The 13,508-nt window shown below is 38.8% G+C and overlaps 1 protein-coding gene across 1 annotated transcript; it reads left to right on the top strand.

Annotated features, from left to right (window-relative positions):
* Positions 1-7,433: 7,433 nt before the first annotated feature.
* LOC145814973 (uncharacterized) lies at positions 7,434-10,266 on the top strand. Its single transcript, XM_082911936.1, has 6 exons — positions 7,434-7,541; positions 7,665-8,322; positions 8,829-8,962; positions 9,526-9,597; positions 9,718-9,936; positions 10,051-10,266. Exons 1-6 carry the CDS (start codon positions 7,434-7,436, stop codon positions 10,264-10,266), a joined length of 1,407 nt encoding a protein of 468 aa, XP_082768062.1.
* Positions 10,267-13,508: the final 3,242 nt, after the last annotated feature.

Raw genomic sequence — 13,508 nt, 5'->3', positions numbered from 1 at the left:
TAAACTAAAAATTGAAGGCTTTATCGGCTACAAAAACCGAAATTGACTACGCCATTGTGATTAGCATAATTTTTAGAGCCTACGGTGAAATTTAATTGAAAACTGATTCGGAACAAATTAATTAGTTTAAATTGAATTAATTAAGCACCATTGATTAGTTCTAATTAAGTGTGATTAGGGAAAGCTTATATAACTGAGCTAAGTATGCTTAAGCTTATATTTTTTAGCTCAAATCAGATTCTACACTCTAAAGAGAGAGGGTGAACTAAATTCAGAGAGAGAAAGGAGCCATTCTTGAAGATTTTGCAAGAGAACTCAAGTTTTGGAAGGCTAGGCTCTAGAACTAGCTAAAATTGTGAAGATCAAAGCTCCTAAGTGAGTAATTGAGCATAAATTCATCAGTTTGAGTTTGTAATTTTGTGAATTCAAAGTTAGATGGTAATCAAGAACAAGAGTTAAGTTGAATTTGAAGTCATTATAAACATGCATGTAAAGATTGCTATGGATTTGTGTATTTGAGCATGAAACATATGATCCGTGTTGAATTTTGATTAAGATTCATGCTTTTGATCATCTTTTGCATCACTTAAGTTGAGAATGGAAGTTATATTCCACATGCAAGCACAATTCATGGAGGTATAGGTTTTGGTTGCATGAATTTGAAGTATTGGAAATAAGTTTGGTATAAATTAAGTATGCATGTAATTAATTCATGGGAATTGAGCTTCATAATGTTGTAAATTTAGTATTTGTATCATGTTAGAAGATGTACAAGTGAATTATGGGTCATGACATGCAAGTTATACCAATTGGAAGGCAAATTTGAAGCTCAAACAGCTTGTTGGAAATCCCAAAATTCGTCCTCTCCGCTTGAGTAAAGGAGTTGCCGCTCGAGCGGAGAATGCAAGCAACCAAAAGTTTTGCAGATAGAGATGTCCGCTCGAGCGAGAAGAGTTGCGCTCGATCAACCATTCACATGTTTTGACTTCTGGCTCGAGCGACCAGGGCCACGCTCGAGCGTAAAAATGAAGTAACCAGTACTTTTGCATATCAAAGGGGTCCGCTCGAGCGACCGAAGGTGTGCTTGAGCGAAGAGCCTTGTTTCAGAAATTTTGAAAAGGTGTTTCATGATTTGTTTTCCGTTCTCTTTTATTTCTAAGCACTCTTAGGCATGCATTGAGCATTGTAAATGGACTAAGAAGATAAGAAAGAGGCCTAAGAGGAATAAATATATTAAAGAACGTATTGAATTGCTCGTGACCCAATGTGTTATGAAATGTGTAGGGTCAAGCGCAAGGACAAATCATCCGACAGATCACTGTGAGTAATATCTTAATAAAGATATGTTCAAGTACGTTCCTTTCCGCAACGTTATTTCTGTATGAGTCTTATGGATATGTATTTTGAATTATGGATGAATAGTCTAAATGTCAGTCTTTGCATAAGACTAATTGAATACAAATGTGATTATGATCATGGGTATAACACACACATGAATACGAATATGGAAATGAATGATGGGCCAAAGGCCGTTTAACAAGAATGATTGGGCCAAAGGCCGTTTGACAAGAATGATTTGGCGAAAGGCCGCTTGACATGAATGATTGGACCAAAGGCCGCTTGACATGAATGATTGGACCAAAGGCCGTTTGACGTGAATGATTGGGCCAAAGGCCGTTTGACATGAATGATTGAGCTGAAGGCCGTTTGACACGAACGAATAAGGCCCGAGGACATTTGATAAGAATGAATTGGGCCTGAGACCGTTTGATATATTTGGGCCTGAGGCCATTTGATGTATTAGATAGAAACTCGAATGGGCCTATGGCCGTTTGATATGTTTGCTACAAATTTCATTCATGTAACTCCTTTATTTTGATATTATTTACTAGGCTATCGCTTGCTCTCATTTATATGTGTGTAAGTAAGTAAAGAGATGTTCAATCCCAGCCTTAGTGAAAGACATGAGAGAAGTCAAGTTTTTGTAGAGTCAGCCCGAACGTCTCACGCATGAGACTTGTTTTGTTTCTTTTGTTTTCTCTTTGTTACCTTGGTGAATATGTTGGATCACCATGTATATAAGCTTTTTGTTTGGATGACTGTATGTTCGAAAGTTCCTGGACATATAAGATGTTAATTTTGTTTATATGTGTGAGTTATTATGGAATGTTTGTTTTACCATATAAGCACAACTCATCGGACAAAATTTTTGAGTTTGCTTCCGTTCGGTCCCATTATTGTTATAAAATATGTCTGATTTTGTTTGAGGCCGTAGGTAATCCCTTGATTACTGGCCGATTATGACTTTATCCTTAGGGGCGAGATCGAGTATTGACAGAGTGGTATCAGAGCACGAGTAATAACTTACACACTTGTCCAAATGAGCAATAAGCGTCTACAAAAGATCTAGGATGCATTCATGTGATAGGTATGAACTTGAAGACATCAAACATATGCTTAAATGCTTTGAAATGAATGACTATGTGCTGTATATTTTGTGAATTACTTGCATTGTAAATTATTTGATTACGTGTACTCCTTTGTATATGCGTAGTTGTGAACATTTTGTATAATAAATAATGCAAGTTTAATCAGATAATGGTGAGAACAAGAGGTGATAAAATAGAGGAGTCCCCTACTGCCAGAATGGATAGGATGGAAAGGTTGATATAGGATATGGCAGAAACATTGAGACAACAACAACAATGGCAGCAGCCACACCCTCCACCTCCACCTCCAACACCACCTGTACCAGACCTACAGAATGATAACCAAACAATAGCTTTCACCAAAGAGTTTAAGAAAATAAAGCCGCCACAGTATCATGGGAGATTGGATCCATTAAAGGCTGAAGCATGGGTCCCCGACATAGAGAAACTGTTTAAGGTATTTCCTTGTCTAGAAACCCAGAAAGTGTTGCTAGCCACCTTTACTCTTGAAGATGAGGCAAGATGATGGTGGATTTAATGCGTGAAAGCAATAAAGATATTGGTTGGGCACGATTTTTGGAGATTTTCTATGACAAATACTTTCCACAATGTGTCTGTGACAGGAAAGTGTCAGACTTCATGGGACTTAAGTAAGATAACATGAGCGTAGCTGAGTATGAGGCCAAGTTTACTGAATTGGCTAGATTTGCACCACATATGGTCGATACCGACTACAAAAAAGCAAGACATTTTGAAAGAGGGCTTGGAGATGATATCTTAGAGAAGGTGAATGTACTCAAGCTAGAAACCTATATCGAAGTGTTAGACTGGGCCATAATATCAGAAGCTAATATAGCCAGACAGGCCAAATCATCAACCGACTAGAAAAGTAGTAAAAGACAGGGCTTCTTTTCAAGGAAGAGATTTTCAAAAAAACAGAATACAGGCTCCTCAAGTATCTCGAATTCTTCAGAGACACATCCCCAATGTGCAACTAATGTGGTAAAAGGCATCGTGGGGTTTGTTACCGTATATCAGGGGCCTGTTTTAAGTGTGGTAAGACAAGACACATAGCCAAGGATTGTAATCAAAACAGTGGGAAGATAGCTGCTAGCTCAACTACATCGATCCCAAAATCGGGAAACACTACAAGGCTTACTACAACCGGAGATACCGCGAGGCAAGGGAGAGTCTTTGTGCTTGTTCTGGGCGATATGCGGAACACAGAAGCCGTTGTCTCAGGCACTATCTCTATATGCAATCAGGATGTTTTGTGTTAATTGATTCGGGATCAACACACTCCTTTGTAACTTATGCACTTGCATCTAGATTGAGTAGACCTCTAGAATCATTACCATATTTGTTATGTGTATCTGCTCTATCCGGGGAATTTGTGTTGTGCACATCTGTATGTCGATTCTATGATATGTGCATTGGGAATGCTACTTTGTATGTAGATCTGTTACCCTTGGACTTTAGACATTTTGATGTAATCCTGGGCATGGACTGACTATCTAAATACTATGCCACTATTGATTGTGTAACAAAACAAGTTGTATTTAGACCACCAGAACAGGAAAAAATTGTGTTTGTGGGTAACGAGGTAGTACCTCCACCTTATTTGATATCTACAATGAAGGCATGCAAATTAATCAGGAAAGGGTGCCAGGGTTATTTATGCTATGTATTGTCCGAACAATTTGTGAATGCTGAATTGAACAGTATCCCTGTTGTTAGCGAGTTTCCAAATGTGTTCCTAGATAAATTGCCAGGAGAATTGGTTGATAGGGAGATAGAGTTTACTATTGATATTGTGCCAAGCACTCATCCTATTTCAAAAACCCCTTACAGAATGGCTATTGCTGAAATGAAAGAATTAAAGGAACAGTTGCAAGACCTACTGGACAAAGGGTTTATTCGACCAAGCACTTCGCCGTGGGGGTGCACCAGTGTTGTTTGTGAAAAAGAAAGATGGAACTTTGCGCCTATATATTGACTATTGTGAATTGAACAAGGTGACAATAAAGAATAAATATCCCTTACCTCGTATTGATAACTTGTTTGACCAGTTCAAGGGATCACAAGTGTTTTCCAAGATTGATTTGAGATCTGGGTACCACCGGTTGAAGGTAAAAGCAGAGGATGTTGAGAAAACGACGTTTCAAACAAGGTATGGCCATTACGAATTTCTTGTTACGCCATTTGGGGTGACTAATGCTCCTGCAACATTTATGGACCTAATGAACCGATTTTTTAAGACTTACCTTGACGATTTTGTTGTGGTTTTTATTGATGATATCTTGATATATTCAAAGAGTAGACTTGAACATGAATACCACTTGAGAACTGCCTTGCAAACACTTAGAGAAAATAAATTATTTGCCAAACTAAAGAAACGTGAATTTTGATTGGATGAAGTTATTTTCTTAGAGCATGTTATCAACAAGGAAGGGATTTCAATAGACCCATAGAAGATAGAGCCAAGAAGACAGATGGAGACAGAGTCTGACTAGCTGTTTTAAGGCGGGTTTCCTCGGAGAGAAACTCACAAACAATAGCATCCACAGAGAGGAGAGGAGACTGATGAAGGATACCACCACGGATAGCTTCATACTGAGGGAAGAGAGCTGTTAAGAATTGTACTAAATGACCTTGCTCCCAAAACTCAACATAAGTATCTAGTGCCTTGAGGCTAGATGGTTCCATAAGAGCCAATTGATCCTAGACACCTGTCATTTCAATACAAAAATCCTGAATAGATTGATCCCGTTGACGAGCACTCTGAATAGCTATTTCCAACTCATACTGTTTGGCGAAGTTGGATTTCTGATACACACCTAATAAATAATCCCACACCTCCTTAGCAGTACTGTATTTGGAAAACATCATTCCAATACGGTCATCCACAGAATTATGAAACCAAGTCAGAACTTGTAATAACCCGACCCTCCTATATGCTTCAGTCTCTTATTACATGAGTAATTATATGCTTAATGTGAAATTCCAAGTAAAATTAAGCTTAGTTGTGTGAATTATATGACCATGGATTTATATTTATCAATTGTGCAAAAAATCTGTTACAATTGTGACGTTTGGATTAGGAATTGGAAGCCTTAGAAGTGCGATAATCCAAAATTGACTTTATAATTGTGATAAGCATGATTTTTAGATCATAATATGAATTTTTATAAAAATTTGATTTGTAATGATTAAATTGATTAATTTGTGGTCAACCCTTAAATAACCCCTTAACCCTTAACTTGATAATTTTCCATCACAAAGAAATATCTCCTGAGAAAGAGAGAGTGCTAGAGAGGAAGAAAAAGGGAAGAGACTTCAACAAGGAAGAGATTGAAGAAATTGAGAAGAGTTGTAGAGATTTGGGCTCAAGGTAGATAGCCCACCTAGAATAGCCTTTCTCATTGACTTGAGTAAGAACTTCTTTTACATTCATGCAAGCTAGGGTTTGTAATTGAGGTCAAGTGTATGATAATTGGTTAATTGGAAAGATGTTTTTATCATTTGGTTGTTTTGAATTAATTTGAGCTATATGGAGGAAAATTACATCTTATTCTTTGGTTTTACATGTTTGAATTCATCTATGTATATATATATATATATATATTTGAAAACCAAATATGGCTAGAAACCTAAGAAAATTGAGTTGTGAATATGAATTTGGAGGGGGTTGTGATCTAGATAAGCTTGTGATTCATGTTTATTGTGATGTTATATCATAATATTGCATTGATTTCCCTATTTTTTACTTTATTATATGGTTGCCTTGTTGGATTTTTGCCTTGGTTTGACCCTAATATGATTTGCACTATTTATGACTCATGGCCTAAGGCCGAGGGAGGTGGTGTACATATTGATGTTCTACCTACTCTCTAATGCTCCAAACAGTTGTTGATATGTTGGGCCCGAGGCCGTTCTGTATGATATTGAGCTTGAGGCCATTCTGTTTAATATTGGGCCCAAGGTCGTTTTGGAAATGAATGCAAAACAAAGACAAGCATGTGACATATGTACTTACATACGACGTGATTTTTATTTATTCATACGACTTGCCTACATGCTATTATTCACTGAGCCCCGCTCACTCTATGTTATATATGTCTATGTAGGTAATCAGCTCGGAGGTCAGTCTTAGTCCAGTCCTAGCAGCTCTTTTGTTGACCCCACCGTGTCCAATAAGTTAAATGGAGATTATGTATTTTTGTAGAGTTCCTTTCATAGCTCATAACGTTGGGTCACTAGCACTTTTGTCAAATGTATAACTTTCTCCCTTAAATGTTTTAGTTATACCCCCAATTATGGGGTTGGGCTTGTATATGTATGTATGTATATAGTTGTCACCTACACATATGCTACGTTATGTGTTGGATTATATGATGAATGTTTGTGATCCTGGCATTTAAACACTCACTCAATGGATGTCATTTTAGATTAATAATTGCTTCCGTTTAGGCCCCATACCATATAAGGTATTCATGTTGTATACTTATTTAGTTATGAGACTCATTATCGGGTCGGTCATGCCCAAACTTTTAGGGGCAAGTTTGGGGTGTGACAAGTGGTATCAGAGCACGAGTTGCTATCTCACACACGAATCCATTGAGCTTCAGGGTGTCTAGAAAAGACTTAAGTTCCATGCATAGTACTTTTGATGCATATTAAGTGAACGATAGCAACGTGATTTGTATATGTAACATCTACTGACAAGTCTTTTGAAATGGTTATTATTCATGTCTACTAGTATATCTCTTATGTGTGTTGTAATTAATTGTTATGTAGATCATGGTGAGGACAATGATGGATGATCCGGAGGATTTTACCTCCGCACGGCTAGACAGAATGGAAAGAATGATTATGGAGATGGTAGAAACACTACAGCAACAACAGCAATAACCGCCACCACCACCGCCACCAGTACCTCCGCCTGTGGCGCAAGATCATCATGCTGAGGATCGAACCATCACTCTTACGAAAGAATTCAAGAAGATGAAGCCATCAATATTTAAAGGGGGAATTGGTCTGATGAAAGCAGAGGCATGGGTATTAGGTGTAGAGAAGTTATTTGAAGTGTTCCCATGCACTGAAGCTCAGAAGGTACAATTGGCCTCTTTCACTCTCGAAGACGAAGCACGAAGGTGGTGGATGCTCACAAGAATTGAACATTAAGAGTTGACTTGGGCCCGATTTCTAGAACTTTTTTATGATAAGTACTTTCAGTGTATGCGAGATAAGAAGGTAATTGACTTTGAAACTCTGAGACAAGGGAACAAGACTGTTGCGGAGTATGAAGCCCAATTCATAGAACTAGCCCGGTTTGCACCTCATATGGTGGACACGGATTACAAGAAGATGAGGAAATTCGAAGGGGGATTACGGAATGCTATCCGTAATCGAATCAATGTGTTGAAGTTACCTACATATGTTGATGTGTTAGAGAGGGTAGTCATGGCAGAGGGAAATATTGCTGCTCAGAATAGGGTTTCTGAGTGGAGGGGAAAAAGGCAGAATACTCAAGTACAAAAGGGACCAACGACTCCACCAAATAAGAAACTGAATTCGGGAACCTCTAGTACTTCCACCCCTACTCGAGACTCGACAACTACGTGTCCGGATTGTGGAAAGAGACATCGTGGGACTTGTTATCGGGTGACCGGGGCATGTTTTAAGTGTTGCAAAACGGGTCATTTGGTAAAGGATTGTCCTCAAAGAGATCGGCAAAACGGGAATAGAACCACTACAAGTTCAGCAGGCTCAACACCAACTCCAAGCACAAAGCCAGCTGCAAAATCCACCAATGTTAAAGACACTGCTAGGCAAGGAAGAGTGTTCGCATTGGTTCCAAGCGACGTGCAAAATGCCGCAGCGGTGGTGTCAGGTACATTTACTATTCACGGTCACTCTGCTCATGTGTTGTTTGATTAAGGCTCTACCCACTCCTTTGTGTCAAAAACATTTGTCCAAAATTTAAATAGACCTGTGGAACTACTACCTTATGTGTTGTGTGTGTCTTCACTTTTGGGGGATTCTATGGTCTGTACATCTATTTATTTTGCCTGTGAACTCTTAATTGGGGATGTCCGGGTATATGCCAACTTATTACCTCTTGACATAACTTGCTTTGATATCGTTTTGGGAATGGACTGGTTGAGCGAGTATCATGCTACTATTGATTATATGTCTAAGCAAATCATTTTTCACCTCCGGGACAGCCAGAGTTTACCTTCAAGGGGCATGGAGTGATTTCTCCACCTTACTTAATCTCCGCAATGAAAGCATGCAAATTATTACAAAAAGGGTGTCAGGGGTATTTATGAAGTGTCTTGAAGGGGCAATCAGCGAATGGGTGTATTGATATGATCCCAATTGTCTGTGAATTTCCAGATGTTTTCCCGGAAGAGCTACCAGGAGAGTTAGTGAATCGTGAAATCAAGTTTACAATTGAAGTGGTGCCAGGAACTCAACCCATTTCTAAAAATCCTTATAGGATGTCACTAGTTGAGATGAAAGAGTTGAAGGTTTAGTTGCAGGATTTACTTGACAAGGGGTTCATACGTCCGAGCATTTCTCATTGGGGCGTACCGGTTCTTTTCGTGAAGAAGAAAGATGGAACCTTTCGGTTGTGTGTGGATTACAGGGAGCTTAATAAAGTAACAATCAAGAATAAGTACCCATTGCCTAGAATCGATGATTTGTTTGACCAGCTACAAGGGGCACAAGTCTTTTCGAAAATTGATTTACGATCCGGATATCACCAACTGAAGGTCAAAGCTGAGGATGTTAAGAAAATTGCCTTCCGAACCCGATATGGTCATTATAAGTTCTTGGTTATGCTCTTTGGAGTTACCAATGCACCGGCATCATTTATGGATTTAATGAATCGTGTTTTTAAGCCTTATTTGGATGAATTTGTAGTAGTGTTCATCGACAATATCCTTATCTATTCGAAAGATGCAGAAGTTCATGAAATCATCTCCGATTAATTCTTCAAATACTCCGAGACAAGAAACTGTAAGCTAAGTTGAAGAAATGTGAGTTTTGGCTACATGAGGTGGGGTTCTTGGGACATGTGATAACGAAGGAGGGTGTTTCAGTTGATCCACACAAGATTGAAGCAATCGTGAATTGGCCAACCCCTACCAATGTGACCAAGGTGCGTAGTTTCTTAGGATTAGTCGGGTACTACCGGAGGTTTGTTAAAGATTTCTCCAAAATTACCATGCCACTTACCCAATTGACTTAGAAGGGTGTTTTGTTTGAATGGTCAGAACAGCGAGAGTCTGCTTTTCAAGAATTGAAAACCAAGTTAACTACAGCACTGGTTCTTGCTTTACCATCTGGCATTGAAGGATTTGTGATCTACATTGATGCCTCTTATAAAGGACTAGGTTGCGTACTTATGCAAAATGGGAGGGTCATCACTTATGCTTCTCGTCAACTTAAACCCCATGAAAAGAACTACCTCACTCATGATCTTGAGCTAGCAGCAGTGGTCTTTGCTTTGAAAATATGGCGACACTATTTGTATGGCGCTACGTGTGAAATCTTCACCAATCATAAGAGCCTCAAGTATCTCTTTACCTAAAAAGAGTTGAATATGCGACAGGGACGGTGGTTGGAACTTATTAAGGACTATGATTTGCAAATTCATTACCATCCCGGTAAAGCCAATATTGTCGCAGATGCTCTTAGTCGAAAAGGTGTGGGAAACTTGGCAAGTTTGCTCATGAGACTGAAGGAATTATTACGTGAATTGGAAAGGATGAATGTAGACATTGTAACGCATGAACGAGATGCTCTGGTAGCAGCAATATCAGCCTAACTGACATTAATCGAAGAAATTAATCGATGACAAATGGAAGATGAACTTTTAAGGAAGATCTGTGGTGAGATAGAAACAAAACCAAGACCCAGATTCGATCTTGCAAATTCGATGCTCAAATTTCAAGGTAGATTATATGTTCCCAATGTACTAGAAGTTAAAAAGAACTTGATGGAAGAAGCACATGCCTCGAGATTTTCAATACATCCTGGGAGTACCAAGATGTATCGAGATTTAAAGCAAAACTTTTGGTGGCCGAATATGAAGAAAGAAATTGCGGAATTTGTTTCGAGATGTTTGCAATGTCAGCAAGTAAAGGCAGAACACCAGAGACCAGCAGGGTTGCTTCAACCCCTTCCAATCCCAGAGTGGAAGTGGGAAATTTGACTATGGATTTCATTATAGGTTTACCACGAACACCTCGAGGTATGAACTCTATATGGGTTGTTGTGGACTAGTTAACTAAATCCGCTCATTTTCTACCTGTGAAAACTCAGTACAATACGGATAAACTTGCTGTGATTTACGTGAATGAAATTGTAAGGCTCCATGGTGTTCTGGTCTCAATTGTATCAGATAGGGATCCGAAATTTGTGTCGAGATTTTGGAAAAGTTTGCAGAATACTATGGGGGCAGAGTTAAAGTTTAGCACAGCTTTTCATCCCCAGACAGATGGGCAATCTGAGATAACAATACAAATCCTAGAAGATATGCTACGAATGTGTGTTTTGGACTTCTAGGGAAGTTGGGAAACTCATCTACCGTTGGCGGAGTTCGCGTACAATAATAGTTACCATTCGAGCATTGGAATGCCACCCTATGAAGCCTTATATGGAAGACCGTGTTGTTCCCCCGGGTGTTGGGCCGAAATCGGAGATAGATTGTTGTTGGGGCCTGAAATTGTACAATTGACGATAGAGAAGATTAAAACTATTCGAGAAAGATTGAGAACCGCTCAAAGTAGACAAAAAAGTTATGCGGATCACCGACGAAGAGATTTGGAATTTGATATAGGTAACTATGTTTTTGTGAAAGTCACTCCGATGAAGGGGCACCCAAGATTCGGCAAAAATGGTAAGTTAACACCCCAATATGTTGGTTCGTTCCAAATTCTAGAAAAAGTAGGTCCGGTAGCTTATCGAATTGCTCTTCCGCCAAGTATGGGCCAAGTGCATGATGTCTTCCATGTGTCAATGTTACGAAGTTACCTCCCAGATCCGTCCTATGTTATAGAATACCACCAAATTACTTTGGATGATAAATTAACTTATAAAGAAAAACCAATTCGAATTTTGGACCGGCAAGTAAAACAACTACGGAACCGGGTAATCCCAATGGTAAAAGTCGAATGGCAAGAACATTATGGAACAAAAGCGACTTGGGAAAATGAAGAGGAAATGCAACACCAATATCCAGAATTATTCCTATCGTAAGGTAAAACAAGTTTGAGGGACCAAACTTATTTAGGGTGGAGAGTGTAATAACCCAACCCTCCTATATGTTTCCTGGTATGCTTCAGTCTCTTATTACATGAGTAATTATATGCTTAATGTGAAATTCCAAGTAAAATTAAGCTTAGTTGCGTGAATTATATGACCATGGATTTATATCTGTCAATTGTGTGAAAAATCTGTTAAAATTGTGACGTTTGGATTAGGAATTGGAAGCCTTAGAAGTGTGATAATCCGAAATTAACTTTATAATTGTGATGAGCATGATTTTTAGATCATAATATGAATTTTTGTAAAAATTTGATTCGTAATGATTAAATTGATTAATTTATGGTCAATCCTTAAATAACCCCTTAACTCTTAACTTGATAATTTTTCATCACAAAGAAATATATCCTGAGAATGAGAGAGTGCTAGAGAGAAAGAAAAAGGGAAGAGACTTCAACAAGGAAGAGATTGAAGAAATTGAGAAGAGTTGTAGAGATTTGGGCTCAAGGTAGATAACCCACCTAGAATAGCCTCTCTCATTGACTTAAGTAAGAACTTCTTTTACATTCATGCAAGCTAGGGTTTGTAATTGAGGTCAAGTGTATGATAATTGGTTAATTGGAAAGATGTTTTTATCATTTGGTTGTTTTGAATTAATTTGAGCTATATGGAGGAAAATTACATCTTATTCTTTGGTTTTACATGTTTGAATTCATCTATGTATATATATATATATATTTGAAAACCAAATATGGCTAGAAACCTAAGAAAATTGAGTTGTGAATATGAATTTGGAGGGGGTTATGATCTAGATAAGCTTGTGATTCATGTTTATTGTAATGTTATATCATAATATTGCATTCATTTCCCTATTTTCTACTTTATTATATGGTTGCCTTGTTGGATTTTTGCCTTGGTTTGAATTGCTCAAAACAGAGGCTGCGACCGCATGTGCGGGGCTCATGGCCGCACGTGCGGGAAGCACCACCGCACGTGCGGGGCTCACAGCCGCACGTGCGGAAAACAGGGGAGTGTGAATTTGAGGTTTTGAAATAAATGCACATGCGGGGCGCACGTGTGGCCCACCTTCCTGCACGTGTGGCGAAGGACTTCCGCACGCGCGGCCCAAGGGGAAAAATTTTGTGTGCTTCTTTTCTTCTGTTTGACCCTCTGGGATTGCTAAAATGTGTATTTGAAGCTTTTAAAATGCTTGTAATTAAATGAAGGTTGAACGAATCAGATATTGATTAAAAAGGAAAAGACTAAAGAAAAGAGACTAATTTATGAGTTGCATGTTGTGTGTAGGTCACGTACAGGAAAGGAATATTGCTTCCCCACAGCACTCTGAGTAATAGTAATGTAGTGATATGTTTCATTTACTTCTAATAGTTATTGTTAGTACACTGTTACCCGTGAATGGTTATGTCTCCATATGGTGAACAATTGGAAAACTTGTGTGTGATATTGAGCAATGGTATCCTTATGGGCCCGAGGTCATTCTGTTTTGTCATTGTTGGGCCTGAGGCTGTTTTGATATAAACTACTTCATGTTGACAGCCCTAAGGCTGAGGGAGGTGGTGACATGTCGATGTCTCATCGACCCTAATATGATTTGCACTATTTATGACTCATGGCCTAAGGTCGAGGGAGGTGGTGTACATGTCGATGTTTTACCTACCCTCTAATGCTCCAAACAGCTGTTGATATGTTGGGCTTGAGGCTGTTCTATATGATACTGGGCCTGAGGCTGTTCTGTTTAATATTGGGCCCAAGGCTGTTTTGGAAATGAATGCAGAACAAAGA

The sequence above is a fragment of the Camellia sinensis genome, unplaced genomic scaffold (genome assembly GCF_055761805.1).
Source record: "Camellia sinensis isolate YWXY unplaced genomic scaffold, ASM5576180v1 Unanchor14, whole genome shotgun sequence".
NCBI classification, from domain to species: domain Eukaryota; kingdom Viridiplantae; phylum Streptophyta; class Magnoliopsida; order Ericales; family Theaceae; genus Camellia; species Camellia sinensis.
This window is presented reverse-complemented; position numbering and strand designations above follow the sequence as displayed.